The sequence below is a fragment of the Sinocyclocheilus rhinocerous genome, unplaced genomic scaffold, assembly GCF_001515625.1.
Source record: "Sinocyclocheilus rhinocerous isolate Xijiao unplaced genomic scaffold, SAMN03320098_v1.1 scaffold258, whole genome shotgun sequence".
In the NCBI taxonomy this organism is placed as follows: Eukaryota; Metazoa; Chordata; class Actinopteri; order Cypriniformes; family Cyprinidae; genus Sinocyclocheilus; species Sinocyclocheilus rhinocerous.
This window is the reverse complement of record NW_015634010.1, coordinates 715,130-737,476: the sequence shown is the minus strand read 5'-3', so window position 1 is coordinate 737,476 and position 22,347 is coordinate 715,130. Positions and strand designations below refer to the sequence as shown.

The 22,347-nt window shown below is 38.7% G+C and overlaps 1 protein-coding gene across 1 annotated transcript in view; it reads left to right on the top strand.

Annotated features, from left to right (window-relative positions):
* The window catches only part of LOC107744909 (transcription factor SOX-5-like), a 76,829-nt gene extending 62,627 nt beyond the window's left edge, over nt 1-14,202 (top strand). Inside the window, exons 11-15 of the mRNA XM_016558737.1 lie at nt 3,026-3,198; nt 5,508-5,610; nt 6,548-6,721; nt 7,975-8,191; nt 9,967-14,202. Coding sequence (XP_016414223.1) covers nt 3,026-3,198; nt 5,508-5,610; nt 6,548-6,721; nt 7,975-8,191; nt 9,967-10,261 — 962 coding nt within the window. The 3' untranslated portion in view covers nt 10,262-14,202. The remainder of the gene's footprint in view (nt 1-3,025; nt 3,199-5,507; nt 5,611-6,547; nt 6,722-7,974; nt 8,192-9,966) is intronic.
* The last annotated feature ends 8,145 nt before the right edge of the window (nt 14,203-22,347 follow it).

Sequence of the window (22,347 nt, the reverse complement as noted above, 5' to 3'; positions counted from 1 at the left end):
TTTCCTCATCTTTCCATCATCCTTGTTCTCCACCTCACTGATCTGTTTGACCTTGCAAAGTGACATCTGTCCTGAGACTTTCCAGCATGCCCGACCCCATGCGTCCCTTTCTTTTTGTGTCACTGTCACCACAAAAACACAACAGGGGCTGTCAAGGACTGTGTCCTCTACGGCCATCACTCTCCTTTGCTTTTCCTCAGAAGCCAAAAAGAAAGTTTCACTCTTCAGGTCACTGTAATGTTAAGTGCGATATACTGTTTATGTTTTTTGTTATTAAGCTGATATTCATCTCTTCATTAAACAAGTCAAGACAATCTAATAACCATCTCTCTTTAGTGGGGTCAGTGCTCTCAATTAACACTCCAGACATTTTTTTACCCCCTATTAAATCGACTGTCAGGGAGTGTGCTGGCTCCCACTCACCCTGTGACCTGTGGCCACTTTAGCAGATTCCTGAGATATGACTTTTAAAAGAGTTCCCTACTCTGTCATTTCAAATGAAAACATTTAATCCATCCTATCCAGCATTAGTGACCGGATTAGGGCAGATAAAGACTCATAATCTAGCATAGGTCTTTGTTAGATCTATCCTGGCAAAGATAATGCTGCACCACACACATACACTAGCCAACAGATGCGGCTAACGGCTTGGGCGGTTAAGCTGCTGATAATAATACAAATAATAGCCATGAAAAGATGGTTGGAATGGTTGGAAATATCTTTGATATGCTCAAGAGGCAGATTTTGCGGAATGGGCCAAATTAGGCCGCTTATGGCTTTGATATAAGTAATCTCCTCTCTCTCTTTTTTTTTCTTTTAAGATTTCCATGAGCTTTGGTCTGAATAAAAGCCCAGAGAATAGTAGACAGAGAGAAAGAGAGAGACACTGCATTTATATATCTGGGATATAAGACAAATTGCACATTTTAACAAATCTCTCAGTGTAAAAATGCAGATTTGGGAGATTTTCATCAGGCGTCAGCATCACCAGTTTTCAACTGGATCTCTTATCTTTTAGTTGTGTGAGAGTATTGCTCTGTTCCAAAACCTAGTAAGCTGCCAACAGATGCAACATTTTAAAGCAAAGGCTATCTCCAAAGGTAGGCACCTTAATTATACAGCCTCCTTCATTACCCGCTTTTTCACCGAAATTACCTGGAACAATTTGTCCCAGGAACTTTTTTTCTCCCAGACCTGTTGCTGTCTGCGTTTCCATTGCGGTCTAAAGTACCGAGAAGATTAGGCAAATTGTCTGGTGACGTAGGTCTGCGCGCGTTTCTCAATACCAAGTACGCAAATTTCGGACTTGGTCCTCGGTAGCTCGGACTTCGCAAGTTCGAGTGTGAACTCCCGCGGACGGGACGACGCAAGTCCGGTAATTCTGAAATTAGCAGCGTATTTGATAATGGCAGTCAGCTCGCCTTGGCTACTGCATTTTTCCTAAGATGAAATATCATATCAAACACCGCTGCTTTTTTTTTTTCATTTCATTTAAACATATTAATAGCCGGAGAAATGTAGTTCAGGGAACGTACATGCATTACAATGAAATGAAATATTATATCAAACAGTATTGACTCTTTTAATTTTCATTTTAACATATTAATAGATTAATAGAATAATAGAATAAAGACTAAAGATTACCTGTTAGATTTACCCAAAACAAATTATCTTATGTTTAACCACTAGAGAGACATCAGAGTCAGCGGCAAATGTCAGAAGGACTAGCCGAGGCTAGGCTGCTCTCGTCGGGAAACATGAGCACTGAGCGTCCGCTGATCGCGTGGAGCTCACGTCTCCGAAATCAGCGTAGCACATTTTCAAACAGGCGCTGTCTTTATAAATAAACCACAGATTTGAGTTTTAAACAACTACATTCTCGCCTGAAATACTTTTAAAACTACATTTCATGACACAATAACAGTAATATATTTTTTTTAATTATGTGAATATGGTGGTTGAAATACAATGCTGCGTGAACTCAACCAATCAGCATGCTCAGCACCCAAGTCCCGCCCCCGAAAGTTTCGGACCTTTGAAAAATGCAATCACAAAATGCATTGCGACAAGAACAAAGAAAAAATAACTCAATACATTAGACAAAGCGAGATAAATGTTGATTACAAGTAAGCTTTTCAAGCAATATTAAAAAGTTTAAATAATTTTTTAATAGTTTAGTGTAATTAAAGCATTATTTTACCCAGTCTGATTTTTTTTTCTTTTTAGAGTTTTGCAGAATTTGTTTACCAACATGCTAACATCCAACTCTATTTAACTTAGTTGCTTCCTATGTAGAACATTGTTGTTGATTATGTAGGCTGTAGACAGCAAGGAACAGAGCTTGTGTCTGAGTATGTGTGTCAGCTACAGGAATCTGTTGACATTTTCTGCATTAAATAAAAATTCTGATTTTATGTTCAGCTTTTCCACATCATCATATTATATTTACAGACATTAGGCTACTAAACCACTGATCGCCAACCAGTTTTCAATACACAAAATAATGTTCTTTTTAGCAGCATCATATGACCCCTTTAAGGAAAAAAATCTCTTAAAAATCTCTTTCCTATGAGTGAATATTAAGATCTGGCCAAGCTAAGTCACAGAGGTGGTAGTCAAATGGTCAGTGTGCGTATGGTAGGTGGCCTCAGTTCTAATGTGTGACGTCTGGAGAGCCAGCAGTGTTTTAGTATTGGGTGGCTTCACTTTAAGTCCATATATTGAATTTAAATACACTTTATGTCAGTGAGTTTTGACTAGTTTTAATTCAAATGGCAAGTGCCAAAATTGTTCCTTGTACAGATATTAAACAGAAATGTGTTCAAAATCAAACACTGACATTTATATTACCATGAAATTCTTATGCCCAACTATGTGCAAAATTGCTAACGGGGAATGGAAATTGGCAATTTGGTAAATGCAAGAACCATTTGAAAATGACTGCTTGACAAAGACATCTTTATGCTTTACCTGTATGTTGTCTTATGCCTGTGCTCTGTCTCACTCATACCTGTCATGCTTTCAGACCTGCTGTCGTCCATCACCTCCGGCGGCTACCTGAACGACCACGAGGCCGTGACCAAAGCTTTCCAGGAGGCCCGACAGATGAAGGAGCAGCTAAAGAGAGAACAGCAGGTTCTGGACGCCAAAGTAGCGGCAGTCAACAGCCTGAGCCTCAACAACGGTCGATCAGAGAAGGTTCGATTAACTCTGGTCTTGCATTTACAGACTCTCTCGTTTTCAATTTGTGAAGGAAAAAAGTCTGCAGATCCCATCCTGCTCATCCCCAATGAAGTTTAAAACAGGCAAAACAACACAAACAGAAGCGTTAATTACAACAGAATGTGTTTATCTCTGAACAAAGCGATTTCCCAAAGCTGTTCTTGTGAAGAGGAGCAGTGGAGGTGACTAAGATCTGAAAGCTCTTTTGTTGTACACGATAGTCGTGTCTGGGAGGCAGGCTGAGGGCAGGCAGGGCGCAGTGAGCGGGACGCTAATTTCAATGGCGTAGCTGATGCTAATGTGAAATGACTGGAGTGACTCCTCGGCTGTGCAGCTAAATTGGGCTTGTTTGCTAAACACACTGGAGTCAGCTGGTCCACGAGCCACAGCACAGGAAACGCACACTCACTTTCCAAGGAATTTGCATACAAATGCTTTAAAAAGCCGAGTATGTCAGTAAACAAGCATTAAATTATGGACAGTTTTGCCTCGTCCATCTCTAATGGCGTGCGTGTGCACATCAGCAAAGGAAGATATACACACGCTTGTATATACACAGGTGTCCTTGCTTCCTGATCTTCTCTGCCGCACAGAGATTTGGTTTATTTCATAAACCTTTGTGTGTAAATTCATATCAACATCTGCGAATACACAGTAGGTAAATGCTTAATATAAGCATGTTTATGGGTGGTGCGTTGATCTCTGCTTCAGTTTAGACACACGCATGTTGGGTGTTTTTTTTTTTTCTTATTCTCTCGACCAGGCTTAGTGGCTGTGCTGATTGCTACTAGGTTAATGAAGGTGCATTAGGAATAATCTCCCAGGCACTCATCAATCCAAACAAAGTTTAGCTGGTTAGCATGGCCCAGTTAGCCTCTGCTGGTACATGTTGTAACTACACCTGCTTTAAAGCATCTTTCTCAATTAACGCCCATTCAAAATTAGCTATGTATTCTGACAAAATATAATTTGTGCAAGTAGATGTTTTAGCAGTGACGGTTTGTTTTTGAGGGCTCCTAAAAGTACCAAATATACTTGCAATTAAGATGAATAGGAGCGTTAACGGATAACTTTTGCCAGACATTACAGACCTTCTTGTGTATAAAGCCTAAGTTTTCATGTTGTCACATTATCAAACCTGATCATCCCTCTATGGCTCCTCCCAGGCACTCTATTCTTATTATGATTTACCACAGATCAGCTGCACTTTACCCTGACCACAGCTTTACACCCTTACACACACCGCCCTCCGCACTGCACTTGTGCACACGAGGGGTTATTTTTGATTAAGGCCACACATTCGAATGCTGAAAAAAAGGTCAGATCAGTTGCAGTAAATATAAGGGCAACACACACCTGAAGAGAAGAGAGTGTGTTTTCAACGATTTCTGTCTTACAAAAAGTGGATGAATTTTCTTTTCTGTATTTGACATTTTACAGGTTGAACCAGGAAGTTTTAATACATTAAATGACTTAATACTTACTACTTAATAATGACTTTAATACAAAAAATAGGGTTTTGTTACATCACAGCTATGACCCATAATTTGCTTCTTACTAGGCTTAGCAAGGGGGTGAGGGGTGATGCATAATAATAATAATCAGAGAGAATCTGATTGGACAAATATCTGTAATGCAGGATGAATCGTGTATTTTTTTCCATTTTCTTAGAAGAGACTAATTTTTAAATGTGCATTTCTGTTGATGATTTTTTTTGGAACTTTTAGAAGTACAGTAAGAAATAGATGGCTTCAAAGCTAACAGACATAGATTTAAATCCTCAACATTCAAAACGTAGCGTGGATTCAGGATGGAGTCTAATTGACTAATTAAGCCCCAGATGCGGCTCCGGGGGGGGGTGACGGAGGGTGTGCATGTTTAGAGAGAGCAGGGGTGTTGTGTTGAAATATGCAGCCCAGCTACATTAGCCATGTAAATGCATAGTAAATCTCTTTTTATTGGGTGTAATAAATACCCAGGAGGCTGTGCAGTCCAGCCCCGCTCTCATCTCTGGAGCGCTCGCGCTCTCTAATGCACTGACCTTAAGGCCAAGCGAGAGAGACAGAGATCGAGTGAGTAAAAGAGCGAAAGAATAAGTCTAAATAGATTGCAGGTGGCATCCAGGCTACTCGTTTTTGATGGATAAACATTAATTCACATTTTCATTCATTTTATTTTTTTTTCTATGCACTTGATTTGTCAGTTCATTGGTGTTTATAGTAATGAATCTGTTGATTTGTCGATTATGAATTTAACTGGATTGGTTGTATGTTATGTGTGTACAGGATAAAGCCACTCTTGAAAGCCTGAGCCAGCAGTTAAAACAGTCTGAAGAGAGCAAGTTCACTCACACAATGATGGACTTTGGCATCAGTGGCGATTCAGATGGTAAGATACTCTTTTACGGCCCATCATAAATTCCTCTCTCAAATTTTTTTTTTGTATAATCAAAAAGTTCAGTTTAAAGTCGCATGAAATAAAAATGTACATTTTCTTTTTATTAATCTTATTGTGAACAACTCATCCATGCACATGTTTTATTTTTTATTTTTTTTACCTCGTAAATTTTCATTAAAAAACAAATTCGACTCCATAAATACTCCTTTTCTTGGATTAAACCAGGACCCTGTCCTAATTTTTTGTTAAATATTTTTTCTATGTTTGTTCTATGATAATCTGTTTTACTTGGATGTATGTCATAATATGGAAGAAAATATTTTAGTAGACTTTAAAGGGTTAGTTCACCCAAAAATGAAAATTAGCCCATAAATTACTCACCCTCAAGTCATCCTAGGTGTATATGACTTTCTTCTTTCAGACGAATCCAGTTGGAGTTGTATTAAAAATTGTCTTTGATCTTTCAAGCTGTTTAATTCCACTCAGCGGGTGTTGCATGTATCCCTCCAAAAGAAGTTAAATAAAAAGCGCCTTCCGACTGGATTCGTCTGAAAGAAGAAAGTCATATACACCTAGGATGACTTGAGGGTGAGTAATTTATGGGCTAATTTTCATTTTTGGGTGAACTAACCCTTTAAGAAACATTAAGGTTAACGTGAAATGACCATGGCATAGACCCGATTTACTTCCCTATAATATTCATTCTATTCTTCTTTTCATGGTCACCCACCTTTTTTTTTTTTTTGGATATGAATTTCGACTGTCAACTCGCTTTTAATCTTGCTCCATTCCATTTTTCATGATCCAATGGATTCTCAGTGGATAACATTACATCCAACCCTACATTTCCATCTTATTTTATGTGTACTGTACACATGAGTATGTTTATCCCCACAATAACAGTGACTCCCTGCCTTTCCTTCTCCAGGAAGCCCGAGTGTGTCAGACTCACGGATCTTCCGAGACTCTCGAGGGCGTGGCAGCAGCGAACCGCACATCAAGCGGCCCATGAACGCATTTATGGTCTGGGCTAAAGACGAGAGGAGGAAGATCCTTCAGGCCTTCCCTGACATGCATAACTCAAACATCAGCAAGATCCTCGGTGAGAGAGAGAGAATAGTCAGAGACAGCACTAGTAAATCTCTCCAACCACTTATTTAACCACTTCAGGGTTACTAGCTTCGTCTCTTGTTTCCATCTGCAGTTTTTGACTCAAGGCTTTTGATAGATTTATATTCCATCCAGCTTTGATTCGCCACACACTGTATTCCCTAAATGGCTGAGATTTCTGGGGACATTAAATATTGGGGGGGGGGCTTAAAGACTGGCTACTTCGGGAAGAACTATGCAGCCAGCCACAGAGAATCCCCTCCGTTCTTCCTCTCCAACACACACACACACACACAGCCCTCTCCCGCACTGCATTGTGTAACCACTGCCTAATGAATCGCTCTAGAGGGCCGACTCCAACAATGATGATATAATTCATTATGCATTAAACCAGCTCTCCAGTCTGTCTGACATTTTCTCCAGACCTCTGGGATTGTGTTTGACATTTTAAAGAGCTCCTAAGCGTTTTATAACGCTGGAAAATCTGGTTTTAATAAGGCCCCGCTCGCTCAATTGTTAACAGAAGGAGTTTCCCCTTTCCAGTGCTGGGTGCATGTCAGGGCCAGTGGTGACAGCTTTTTCCCATTAAACATACAGTAGGACTGTGTAAATTCAACACAGACTCACATATACACACACATAACACCCTGAACACACATTTGCTGGAGTTTCTGGGACCGTGGTGTGTGTACACATTTGTGTATGTGTTCACACATCTCGGTTAATGAGAAATAAGAGACACAGGCCACAGGTATGCCTGTTGAGCTCTGATAATTAGATGGAGTGTGTTAGTGGCCCACTTAACCCACTGTCACCTGGAATAATGTTAAATGTCACCAGTGTGTGTGTGTGTTTTGGAGGGCAGAGAGCACACTCTATTCTTCTCTGTTTGACATCAGCTCCACTCAAAGGTACTCATTAGACCAAACAAAAACCCTCTCTTAGTGCAAAGTGCCAATTCTGAGGCTAACGATAGGCAGTTAAAAGCGAGAGTGTATTAGAGATGTGCAAAATTGCATATTTTAAAAATCGAATAGTCACTGGGTTGCCTGAATGATTAGTCATCTAATCTGTCTTAAAGAAGCTCTGTATAATTAGTCTGGATTTGAGTTCATCTGACCCCGATCTGCCGCGTTTTCCTAAATGTTTATGGCTGTAGCGGCTAACCCATGTCATTCTGTCTGAATCACAAGTGTGCATGCATGAGGTGTGTGTTTGTTCTCTAACACCTTGTTGTTCCTGCAGGTTCTCGTTGGAAGGCCATGACCAACCTGGAAAAGCAGCCATACTATGAAGAACAGGCCCGTCTTAGTAAGCAACACCTAGAGAAATACCCAGACTACAAATACAAACCACGGCCCAAACGCACCTGCCTAGTGGATGGAAAGAAATTGCGCATTGGTGAATATAAGGCCATCATGCGCAACCGCAGACAGGAAATGCGCCAGTACTTCACCGTAGGGTAAGTTTCGTTACATAACACCTTCCAGTAATGTATTCTTTTAAAGTAGGGATGCTCCGATCCGCCTTTTTCGCCTCCGATACCGATACCTAGGGTTCGGTATTGGCCGATACCGATACGATACCAGTGAAGTTTTTTTCCCCCATTTAAATAAATGTAGAATTTCAGAATGATGCGCTTGAAGCAACACGGCGTCAGGCTGTGACACCATGTTGCTTCAAGCGCATCATTCTGGACACCGGATGCGCACATTGTAAGCGCTTCTTGTTAAAAACTGCAAAGCACAAAGGGAAGAGAAATTGATGCGTAGTGTATTATATCTGTGCAACAGTTATTGAGCCTTTCTTTTAACAGTTTTAAATTTCAGTTACTGTGCACGTTAAAAACAATTTATAGTCTCTTCTTCGCCCGTGTTTTGTTCTCACAGACACCCAGTAGCAAGTTACAAAACAACATTAAACTCCGGCAAGAAGATAAAGTCCTTTTTGCAAAATCATAGACATGTATTTACAAATCAAGTATAATGGGAACACAGAATGATCTTGGAGAGAGCTTTACCGAGCTGATTGCTGTAACCGAACGCGACCAGGGTTTAAAGGCTGAACGAATGACTGACAGCCACAGCGGAGAAAAGAGTTTGTGTGAACTTTAATGTAAGGACTTAAATATTCATATGTAGCTCACATTAAGCTATCGTATGGTTTCAGAAGTAACACAGAATAATTCGCACAATCGGGGAAAAAAAATAAAAAATCTCGGATTTGGATCGGCCCTCTCTGACCGATACCCGATCCGAGAAAAATGGCACTATCGGAGCCGATACCCGATATGAATATCGGATCGGCGCATCCCTATTTTAAAGTCGACATAAAATTGACCCTGTTGAATTTGTAATACACATTCATTTTCTTACTCTGAAAGATCAATCAGTGCATTCATGAACAATGCACATTATTCCAAAGGAATAATTCGCTCCACCTTTGTAACAGCTCTCCTTTTGGGCGACATCAACAAGCCCTCTAATTTTTCAACCCTTCACTATCTAGTTCCCAATAGATAAGATGAAGATCCCACCCAACATTTTTTTTTTGTTAAATATCCAGTTTCACTCAGTTATATGTCACATTATATAAGTAGAATTATGGTTATGAATGCCATTTCAGGTTGACTCTCAGTTTTGCTAGCATTTTTAACACAAAGTTGTATCCAAGTAATATGTATAGAATTAATCATTGACTAGCAACCTAAGCTGCCTGTTTGTAAAGGGTACATTTTTAGGAAATACCAATCTGAAGAATGTTTTCTCCCAGGCCCTGCTAACAGATTGTGTGTTTGTTGTACTACAGGCAGCAGGCCCAGTTGCCCTTGTCCCCAGCGGGCGTTGTGTACTCAGGCGCGCTCTCTATGGCAGGAATGCCCTCTCCACAGATGCCCTGTGACATCAAGAAGCCCGCTAATTTTTCAACCCTTCCCTTTTTCACTATCTAGTTCCCAATAGACAAAATCAAGAACCCACCCCACATTTTTTGTTAAATATCCAGTTTCACTCAGTAATATGTCACATTATGTAAGTAAAATGGGTTATGAATGCCATTTCAGGTTGACTTTCAGCATTTTTAACACAAAGTTGTATTCAAGTAACATGTTATAGTACCAATCATTTGACTAGCATCCCATGTTGCCTGTTTGTAAAGTGTACACTTTTAGGAAACAACAATCTGATGAATGTTTTCACCCAGGCTCTGCTAACAGATTGCATGTTTGTTGTACAACAGGCAGCAGGCCCAGTTGCCCTTGTCCCCAGCGGGCGTTGTGTACTCAGGCGCGCTCTCTATGGCAGGAATGCCCTCTCCACAGATGCCCTCTGAGCACTCGAGCATGTCTAGTAGCCCCGAACCAGTCCCACCCACCAGCCAGCCGTCTTACCTCACACGCAAAGGGGAGGAGCCTCGTGTGAAGAAGGGGGAGCTCCGAATGGACGACGGCAATGGTGACGCCTACGATGACTTCGACTTCGAAGATGACGACGGGGACTATGGCAGTGACAGCGAGAATCACATCACTCAGTAAACCTGCCAATCACAGCCATCTCACCAGTCACCTGGCATCTCACGCAAGCAAACTTCATTCTGCCCCCATACACCGTCCAATCAGGACTCCTCCAGAGCCAAGCCCAATATCCACAGCAAAGCACAGGACCTGTCAATCAAAGTGACTGTTACATCAAAAGGAGATTCTTGTAAAGGAAGTGTAACACTTGCCTTGACTCCCGCTGAGCGAACGTACCACGGCAAGTTCACATTAAATCACGAATAATCTACGACGGCATAGGAAAAATGACCCTTAACCGGTTTGTTATTGAGACATTTATTACTAAGGACCAGTCATAGACACTTTAAAACGGTGGACCTGTTTGTTTCTAAAGAGACACTTTTAAACAGCTTTTTTCTTGGTTCTATAAAATTCTCACTCAGGTACACAGTGCCAACAAGTGGCTTGTGAATGTGATTTTGTTGTTTTTGTGCTACAGTTTTAATAAGAGAAAAAAGACGTTTATTTTCCTCTTCACCCTAAAGCACCTAACAGGAGTAAAACGACAAACATTTCCTATTTTTTTTTCTCTTCAGTGTGCTATTAGCTGAATCTCTTTCTATCATCTTCACGCTCATGTCCTCTCACTCAAAGATGTCTTTTCTGTTGGACGAAAGGATGGAAGGGAAGATTCGCGTCCCTTCACTCAGGAGTTCGGACACCGCTGGATGACAGACAATCCCTCCTTCCTCACATCTTTTCCTCTTGACACGCTTTTACTGTTCCTTTCTCCTCCTCTTCTGTGGGAGCTTTGGATGTTGACGTCTCTCTCAGGTGTCGAGACCAACTTTACGAGATAGCACAAACTTTGTGTTTGGTGAACAGCTGGCATGGCGATGGTTATCGTGGAGAGCGACGCCTCAAGCAGAATTATTGTATGCGTGCATATTTCTTTATGTTTGAGTGTGTGGAAGAATGCGCCTTTTGCTAGGCTTTAAGTTAATTTTAATTTCATGTAGACGGTTGATGTGCTGGTCATGTGAACATTTACGAAAGAAAAAAAACATTAATATTCAATACGTACGATTCATGCTAACAGCCAGATCCGTGCAAAAGCAAGCCAAACATTTTTAATAATAACACTGCATTTATCATTCCTTTTATGCATCTTTTTCATCTGATCATTTGTTTGTTTTTTTCTTAATTTGTCCTTTTTTCATCCTTTAATTTTTTTCCCGTCATTCTCATTGTCTCCCTGAACAACCTGTTTTTGTCATCGCTGGGTGCAGGGAACATTGCACCTCATTCTGAAAAGAGGAGGCGCGGAGAAAAAAGCTCTCTAGAGAAGAGTCTGTGCTTGAATGGCGTATTGAAGGAGGAGAATAGAGTTCCCACAAGCCCCAGTGCTCAGCACTCTGTTTTCAAAGGACAGCTCTGAGAGAAACCAGGGATCTCCGTACAAGACAAGCACGAGTGTGCGTTTCAATCAGTGCCCCTTAATATATCTCACATCTCTACTCCTCCGCAGGGGTTTGTGTTCTGTCTCTCTCTCTTCTTTATTTCCCGCACTTTTTTCCATCTATCACTTGGTTTATCAGCGCAGAGGAGTCTCTGAGACGTGCCATCAGTCATCCGCTCTCTGTGTGGCTCTTGCTGACCCACTCCCATCTTACTGCACCTGTCTGGCTGCTGTTGGCACGGCGACGGCGTTTGATTGACGGCTGCCCTAACTGTAACTACTCTGCCAGCCTCCCTCTGGCCTGGTGTGGGCATAAGCGGGGCAGCTGGATGAGAGAGACACACAAGCTGTTAGGTGAACAGCAGCCAGACTCCAGCCATTAATATGTTTTTTTTTTCCTCTTTACATCTACACAAAGGCCGTCCACTCAAAACACATATCAAATTATATATTCAGAATGCACACATATAACTAAAAACATATTTGAATTTTCTGGCCTACTTGAGATTTTTTTCTGACGATAAATGTTAGATTTGTTCTGATGATAAAAGGTACTCTGACGCCTGTAGCACTAGCAAAGTGATGACCAAACGCATTTTGCGTGTTCGTCTTTGTCTAGTTTATTCGGTTCGATGAGGTCCTGTCCCGTCTGTTGTTTGTATTTGTGTTTTGCCTCCATGTCAACGTCACTCTGCTGTCGAGGTTGGGAGGAGCCGTTTCAGACTCTGCATGTTAATGTTTTAGTTTGTATTTGCAAATACTGTATTTTATTTTTATTAAAACTGCCTCTAGTGTAATAATATTATTAACAATAATTATAAGAATAGGCAGCATTTCCTAAGTTTAGTAAGTTATGTACAGTATAATTTATTATTTTCCTCCAGTTGGATTTTTTTTTTATGATCGTATGGAAACTGCGCTTGATAAAGCATTATATTTAGCTGGGTAGGTATTTAGATCTAATTATTATGTTCAATATTCTGGGGGGGTTTTTTTCTTGTTTTTTTTGTTGAATTAATCCTGTTCTGATGCTGGTATATCTCTGAGAAAGTGGTCACGGTGAACTGCTGATATGAAGGAAAAGAGACATTTCTCTTTTTTTCATTTTCTTTTTCTCCTCCGTGCATCGTTCATGAACTCCAAACACATTTCTTAAAGCACTAGGACTCTGGACACTCGGAGACAAACATAAGAAGAACATCATATTTTTATTTGTAATGGTTTATGTATAATGTGAAGTTTCCTATCTGTGTTAATTCTCCTTTTCTTTTACTGAAGATAAAGAAAACAGCTATATTATACCCCAATTGTTATTGAACAGAAAGAGCGTGGATCTTGTTTACTGATATCTGTCATCCTCTCTCTTACGTTTCGTTGGAACATCACTGGTTTAGACGAATGCATTGGTTTACCTATTGTGTCAAATTAGAGTACAGTTATAGTACACAACACCTAAACCTTAAAAGGATAGTTCACCCCAAAAATTAAACTGACAAAACCTATATGACTTACTTTCTTCTGTAGAACACCAATGGAGACATTTAGCAGATGATCCGAGCTGCTCTGTTTCCAACCATAAGAGTGGATGGGGACCAGGGCCTCTGAAAAGAAAAAAAAAAAGCATCATAAAAGAGATCCATACAGCTGTGCTATATTCCTAAGTCCTCTGAAGCCATATGATAGCTTTGTGAGGGAAACAGACTGAAATGTAAGTCGTTATTCACTGAAAATCTTGCTTGAGCACTATGGTCACCATTCGCTTTCATTATGTGCAAAAGAGCAGCGTGGACATTCTGCTAAACATCTTCTGTGCTTCACAGAAGAAAAAAAGTGAAACGGGTTTTGAAAGATAGCGGCTGGTAAACAATTCCTTTTAATCATAAGACATGAACTTTCTGAATTGATCAAACTGTCTGATTCCAGTGACGCTCCACTGAATGGCCATATTAGATGTTTTATCTCCAGAATTGTTTTAGCTCCACACTGTCTCCCTCTGTCAATCAAGCTCACAGTAGTGACATCACAATCACACCTTGTCTGATAACGAAAGTCACAATCACAGAATAGCCACCATCTGATGTGACCATGCTTTCACATTTAGTAATTCCCACAATCATAACAATTGATAGGGACACGTATGCTGGAGGAAGGACTGGCTCGTTTAACATACAAGGTCACTTCTGTCAACTAATTATCTGTCGGCATGGTAACCTCATGGTCTTTAGAACATATACTCTGATGATGATGGCCTGTATTATGAACAATAATTGATAAGACAATCAAAGTCATGTGTGGAGCTCAAAACAATGTTAAATGACATCAAACAAAAAGTACTTAGAAACTTATCTTACCATCTCAACTTGAAAATCGAGAAAGATAATTATGTAAATATAGCGTATAGAGTTATAGATTTATATTTTGTTCATAACACAGTGTAATATAAGTTGTATATTTCTTTCTTTTATTGATGTTATTCATGCCACAATAAAAGCAAGAGTTACTGTACTCTTATGGAAAAAAAGCAAGCCGTGGGTTACCACCATCTGTTCTAAGTTGACGTTTTTCAGTATTACTGCCAGTCAAGGCTCAAATAAAAACAGCAACGTGTTCTGTATCTCTACTGTGTGTCTGTGGCTCCTTTTTCTGCCCTACTGCAACTCACCAACTCCATAATTAAACTCTAGCAGTCCAGAACTGCCAAAAAGCAGCACACTGCATACTAAATACTATCTGTCTACTGTTATGTGCCAACACAAGAAGCAATTAGAAGATTTTTAGGCCAAACAAAGGGAATTCCCACTGCTGAACGTCACTGTATGTGTCTGGAATGATGTACGTCACGCCGGACAGTAGGACACCTGCTGAGGTTACAAATATTTGTGGAAGAATATTCATGAATTACACAGTATTGTTAACAAATCTTAAAGGTTTGTCTTGATCGCTCGCCCTCATGTAGGTGGTCGAAGATGTTTTAACATTAGAAAATACTTTCAAACCAGACTTTCTAAACCACACATTTCATTTAGATCAATTAGAAATAATATTTGAAAAAATACCACTTTTATGTGCACATGGTATGTCTGGATTAGATTTTTAGTCAAAATGGCTCTGGTGCTGCCCTCAAAGGAGTATAGCAGTAGGATTACAGAAGTAAAAATCTCGTTCATTTGCGGGGAAAAAAGACAAAAATATTTATATATATATATATATATATATATATATATATATATACACACTACATATACATTTGTATTTACAATACAATACAGTAATACAATTGTATCTGCTTTTGTATATTAAAAAGTGAAGTAATACATTACCCACAATCCTTAAGCCAGCTCTAATAAAGTAGTTGCTATGGAAATGGTAGCAAGCACTGCGAATGGCATGATCAAGTCTCCCTTACATTTTTGTACATACTTGAATATTGTCCAATAAACTTTCATGTTAATTTTAAACTTTAAAATTTTATATTGTACGCTTTGTTGTTTATATAGTTCACTCCATTATAAAAAGGACACAGTCATGTACTTTTGTCTCATTTTCAAATACTTTTTTAAAGGGGTCATATGACTGATGATTCAAATGCGAGTTTTGGGCAGTGTAGAGTAGCGCTTGTTGTTTGTCATTTCTCCGATCACACATGCAGACATGGTTTTATGTTTACGCGGCATGACGCAACGCGTAAAAAGACAGTATAAGTCATTATGTCCCCACTGGATGCAACAAATGCCTCGTTTATAATGGGTTTTAATGTTTTTGTCTCGTCGCTCCGGCCGGGACAAGGCATCACAATATGGTAAGGGGCGTAACATTTCCGTCACACGCTTGAGGTATTCGGCCAATCACAACGCACTGGATAGCTGGCCAATCAGAGCACACCTCGCTTTTCAGACCAATGAGCTTTGTAAAAATCGCCGCGTTTCAGAAACAATAATGTTACAGTATGTGGAAAATAATGTGGGTTTTTTTACCTTAAACCGCATAAACACATTTCATTACACCAAATACACAAAATAATGTTCTTTTTAGCAACATCATATGACCCCTTTAATGTTTCAAATCAAGGCTTATTATGTTGTGACTGTTTGACTTAGTTTCAAGGCTTATAAAGTTCATCTGAAATGTCTGAAATGCCTGTGGAGAAAATAAATAAAATACTCCAGAAACCAAGGCTGCCTAAAAAGACACACCTAACTTGGTAGCAGTGCACGTGATTTTTCCACCAATCAGAAGGCCAGATGTGGAGAGCACAATAGATCACATCCAATCAAACGGCTGATCTAATTAAACACAACAAGTATGGTGGAATGGAAACAACCGAAAGAGAAATGAAGGTAAGGTTATCTTTTGAAAATCACAAGCTTTACAAAATGAAATGTGATAGTTGTGTTAATGTCAATGCTTTTGTAAAAGCTGCTGGATTCAGTGCTCTTGTCTTTTCTGGCCCTGTAATGTGTTTCCTCTCCGGTGGGTTTGCGCTGCTGTCTTGTGTGTTTGTCTGAGAGGGAGTCAAGTACTCCACATTTTCGTTTAAATGCAGTGGAAAGTGGGCTGGAAAATTGAGTCTTTAAGTCTTTAAGTGAAGTAGCATAGCTCAAGGCACTGTAAATATTTGATTTTTTGCCTGTAGCTAATACTGAATAGAGTGTTTTGTAAGAGCGTGTGTTTGTGCATTTCTGCTCAGTCTGAGGCTAAGTACAGAAAAGAAACATCTGATTCCTCAAATTATCTCTCCTGCTGTCTGTATTGCTGTCTCTGCTGAGTGTCGAATGAAAAAAGGGGGGCAAGATGTTTTCACGAGGCAACAGCATCATCTGAGGGAAGCAATTAGCATAATTCAGAGTGTGTATTAACTGTTTTTACATGTTTGTAAGCTCATGCTAGCTTATGTATTTTTACAGTTACCATGTCTGTGCGCATGATGCATATGTCTGAGTGTGTGTGTGTGAGTTCCAGAGAGCTTCTGCGACAGCTCAGTGAAATGTGCAGATTTGAAGCGTGGGTGTTTGGAGATTGAGTGAAAACGATGTCACATTAATGATTTAAAGTAGGTAATAGGATGTGATGTGCCTCCAGAGCCGCCAGCTAAACTGAGTTTAAGACACTCCGCTAATGTATTCATGAAGGGGGTGGGGGTGGGGGGGGATTAGAGAGTACTCAGAACTCCAACACACACGCAATCACACACACATTACCAATGACAGACAAATGTGTGCGCATACGACACCTTAGCGCGACCAAAGCCAAACGCATCTGTACTTGCACTACTACAAAGGCAAAATGTTAGCACGCATGCCATTCGACATCACAGGGGCCAAATACATACGGCTGCCACCAGAGCGAATGTCAGACAACAGGTTAAGCACTAAATATAAACCTAACCAAACAAAATCATCAACCACCCAACACTTCGAACTTAAAACATCCACAAAATATGACAAAAGCCTAAACAAATAAACTACATGACTTAAAAAAATTATATATGCATTACCACTCAAAATTTTGTGGAGTCAGTTATTTTTTTAAATGTTTTTGAGAGAGGTCTTTTATGCTCACCAAAGCTGAATTTGTTTGATCAGACGTATATTAAAAGCAGTAATACAGTTAAATATTATTACATGTAAAACAACTATTTTGAAATTTAATTTATTCCTGTTATGGAAAAGCTACATTTTCAGCAGCCATTACTATAGTCCTCAGTGTCACATGATCCTTCAGAAATCATTCTAATATGCTGATTAGGTGCTCAAGAAACAGTTCTTATTATCAATGTTGAAAACAGTTGTGCTGCTTAATATTTTTGTGAAAACCATGATACATTCAGGATTCTTTAATGAATAGGAAGTTCATTTAAAAAAATAATCTTTTGTGACATTATAAATGTATTTTCTGTCACTTTTGCAAAAGTATATTTAATGTCAACTACCCATAATCAGATTTTAAACCTGATTATGAGCTACTCTTTTTAGTTTCACCTTTAAAGGTGCAGTCTTTTCTGACACTAGGACGGAGCTTCATGCAAAAGTAATAGCTTTCAGTTAACAATGCCATTGTAGAAATGGCCTATTCATAGTAAGCACTGATTCATTTATTCTATGAGCAAAGGTGTTTCAAATTCTCTCATCATTTACTCACCCTTACATCATTGCCAGACCTGGATGGCTTTCTGTCTTCTGCAGAACACAAGACATTTTGTGAGAAAAAAGAAAAAAAAAAAGTTTCTGTGTTATATTTTTCAATAAGTCATGACAAAACTTTCATTTTTAGGTGAACATGACCTTTAAGGTGAGAAGTATTTAGTTGGTCATTTGATCACAAAATGGTCATTCCCATGAGGCTTTATTTAGGCTACAGATGACCGAATTTTTTTTTTTTTTTTTTCTTTAAGTCTAAAACATTTTTAATAACACACAAAAAAATGTGTGTGGTCTGGGGATGTTCTAGACCTGCTGCACACAGCTGTAGATGGTTTATTCTGCTGTTTAGCTTCAGTTTAGCAGTAGGTGAGAGACAGTCATGGCATTGAGAGGAACAGCACAGCCTAAGGCTGCTGACACATATTTGCCCTTACAGACGACACATTACGTTTGTTCTCATTCAGTGACTTCATCAACAGCTGGCCTACGCCACCCCCCATCAATGTTCATTCATATAAAATATTATTTTATTTCTGAGAGACGTCTGCCTGCCTTGCATCTCTCTCTTGTGTATTTGACAGTGAAATTAAACATTTAAGAGGAAAAAATGTGTATCAATATATTGCACCTGTGTATTATTTCTTAAAGTTACAGCGGTCTAATATCCCTTCTGCTGTTTATGTCAAATAATGTTATAAAATAAAACATAAAAAAAATAAAACATGGTGCTTTGACTGTGCTTAAAGGTGCAATACATAATATTGACAGATTAATATTGATTAATGATTAATATTGACAGCTTGCAGTTAAAATGGGAACTGCAGTCCAAATTCAAAATATTGGAGAGCACGTTTCCTAAATATGTGCATAAATATTATGTTTTTTTTATATTTTAGTAGTCAAACAATTACATACAGCACCTTTAACTTTTGTTTATTTAATAAGAATTATTGTACATTTAATTCATAGAGTGACGACTGTGCAATATTTTATTTCACTTTTGATTTTTCAATTTATGTTATATAGACGTTATACTTAAAAATGTATATTCATACTTAACAAATTTGTAATTTGCTTCTTTGTTCTTGTTTTCCTGATTGTTACTGTGCCGTACATTAACTTGAGACCTTTTTATTTATGTTAGTTAGCCTAGTTTTACTTTTTGCGGTGATATTAAATTTAGTAAAGATAATTGTTATTTCAATTGAACCATTCTCTATACCATTAGTGATCAGACTTTATGCTGCAAATAGGCCTGTCGCAATAATCAATATATCGACTTATCGCACGCAAAATATGTACATGACCTCAATAATTTTTGGTGACGCAATATATCGCCCATTATATTTACTTAAATTAGTGTCACTATGTTTTGTACATTCCACTTGCGCATGTGTCTTTTGCAGTGTCTCGTGCATAATGTGGTGTAGTCATGAGGTGCTAGTTCAAATTTAAAAAATGCTTCTACAAAAAAAGTTTCATCTGCAGATATGGCCTTGTTTAGGGATCTGTGTCTTTGTGCATACAGACATTTGACTGCTGAGTAGTGATTGTGTTTTTCAGCAATAGTGTGCAGTGCACCCTTCATTTACAGAGAAAAGAAGGTCAGGGAAAAATCTGTAGATGGAAAAATCTCCATACAAGTTCTTTGTGCATTTTTCTTTTTTTCTACTTGTTACTTTGCACTTTTTGTTAGAAAATGTTTATTTACTATTTATTCAGGTTTTTTAAGGTATCTAATATTTTGATACTTAATTTCAATGATCTAAAAAAAAAAGTTTGTTGTCATTTGGAAGTGTGTAGGCCTTCTTGCATTATTATGCTGTTACATTATGATTATATATTCAGTGGCATAAAATGGTCTTTAAAATGGCAATATCATTTATCGCAATTATTTCTGGGGCAATATATCGCACAACAAAAAGTTGTTATCGTGACAGGCCTAGCTGCAAATCAAATGTTTGGCTACGCAAACCTACATAAGCTCAGAGTTATGAAATGCTCTTTTGTGGTATTGATTCTGTTTATTCATGCATCATTATTAGCACCATTATGATCAAAACACCACTGCAATCTCAGCATTTTTAAAAGTTTTGGATACAGCGCTTAACATTTTGTACCGCCAGTTTGACTGTGTTTGTGCTTTATCCGGAGAACAGCTTGACTAAGCGGTATGTGAGGAGACCGCTTGCACCCGCTGGCCTCCATTTGTAATTTATCAAATTGATTTTTGAAGCATTTTTCTCCAGCCATTAACACCCGAATCCACACATGCTAATATTATGCTAATAGTATGTTAATTGAGAGGGGAGCTGCTAAGCAGGCCTGCTGTCAGGAGCTCTTGCGAAAACTGGGTGGGGTCACTCGCAAGCTGCAAAACGAGCCGCAACACAAATAAACAAATCTCTAAAAGCTTACAGGAGCAGCGCTGCATGTTAAGGCACTTAACAGTCGGCCACTCATCAGAATAAACAAATGTGTGATTAAAGTGAGGCTGCAGTCCTGGATATCATTCGTCTATGTCACTAGATAGGTGATTCACACACAACATGTTTTTCCATTTAAAAACAAGAGATGCATGGCAGTGCAATGAAAAAAAACGCTAGGTATAGAGATGCATTTTTAAAATTGAACTACTTTTAATTTGAGTGCGGCATTTTTAGAACGGTGTGTCAAGTGCGACACGCTGAAAAAGTTGCAAGACATGAGCGCAACAGTCTGTGGGCCGCCTACCACATGCTTAGAAAAATGATGGAAAAGCTGCAGAATGAAAAATGTGAGATGCAGGATAGTGGAATGAAAAAAAGCCAGGGTCTAGAGATGCGTTTTAAAGGTTTAGATAAAGGGGTTTGACTGGTTAAGAATCAATATCATAACCTAACTTAACCTGCTACAGCATAATGAACTTTAGTGCTGTCAAACGATTACCATAATCTCGATTAATCGCATCCAAAATAAACGTTTTTTTGTTTACAAAATATATGCGTGTGGACTGTGTATATTTATCATGTATATATAAATACACAAACATACATGTATATATTTAAAAAATATTTACATATATATAATTATCAATATTATATATATGTAAACAAAACATTTTTCTTAAATATATACATGCATTTGTGTGTATTTATATATACATAATAAACATACACAGTACACACGCATATATTATGTAAACAAAAACTTTTATTTTGGATGCGATTAATCGTTTGACAGCACTAGACCTTTTAAAGACATGTCTGGCCATTAACTTTTAAATGCATCATTATGCAAAAACATGAGGAGAGTCTTTCGCGAAAAAGACCCACGAATGGCAGATCAGCGTCATACTTCTTTTGTCTCCAATACTATGATTTAGTGTAAATTAAGCTAACTTAAATGTAGTGTTTGTGTATATGAGGACGTTTACTGTGACAAGATGATTGACAGGCCAGTTTATGGTGAAAGGACATCACAAAACATGGCTATTCATGTTTTCACACTCAAGATTATGTACTTTTGCATTACAAAAAGAGTAACCTAGACATGAATTTACGGCATAAGATAAGAACACCCAGCGATGGTTTTACAGACTTAAGCTCTCCGTTTTAGTTCTTCATATGCTTTCTCTGTTTTTTGTTGAGGATTTAAACAAAAGGGCATGATAAGTAATGACTAATGTACAATGTCTGTTCCTTACACTAGCTCTGAAGCGCATTACTCCTAATGTCCATCCGCACCTGCAGCTTCATGAGGTCTATAATTCACGGAGAAATATATGAGATATGAAATATATGAACTTTCAGTGGCAGGACTGCACTGTTTTAGATATAATTAAACCATTTCACACGGGCTGTTTTTCCAAACATTAGTACTGCTGTGATTTGGCCGCTGCCTCGTGCGCAGTAACAGACCATGTGTAGACCAACTGCACTCATTTTCGTGTAATATTGCTAGTGTCGTTTTAAATTAAATTAAAATAAGAAGTTAATAGAGTAACTTACATTCTAGACAGAGTTTTGTCATTTTGCCGTTGTGAAATTTGGTTCACCCAGCAGAATCAACCGTCGCAGACGCGCCTCCGAGCAGCATGCAGTAATAGAGCAGCATTCCTGAATCCTGAATGAACCAGTGATTCGAACGAATCATTTGAGTGAGTGATTCAGTGACTCACTCATAAAGACAGTCACTTGTCGCCACATACTGGCAAAAACGATGAAATCAACAGAAAGCTAAAGTGCTGTTAAACACTTGAACTGACTTGTATAATTCTTATATTTTATTTAGTCAGAATACACAGCTAATTTTGAAAGACCATCAATTAAGAAAGATGACTTTAGTTACAGTGAAGCTCTGTCATGTACCTCCATATGCCACCTTATTGTCTCCAAAAGCCCTCTGCTGACCTCTTCAGGAAGTGGAATTGTTACTCTAGTCGAAGAAAAGCACCTCCTTTCCCCTCTCAGACCTGTTTTTGCCCTTTCACTGACAGTGCACTGGAGCACATCTTTAATTTGCCCTGGTCGCCATTTGCTCTGTGC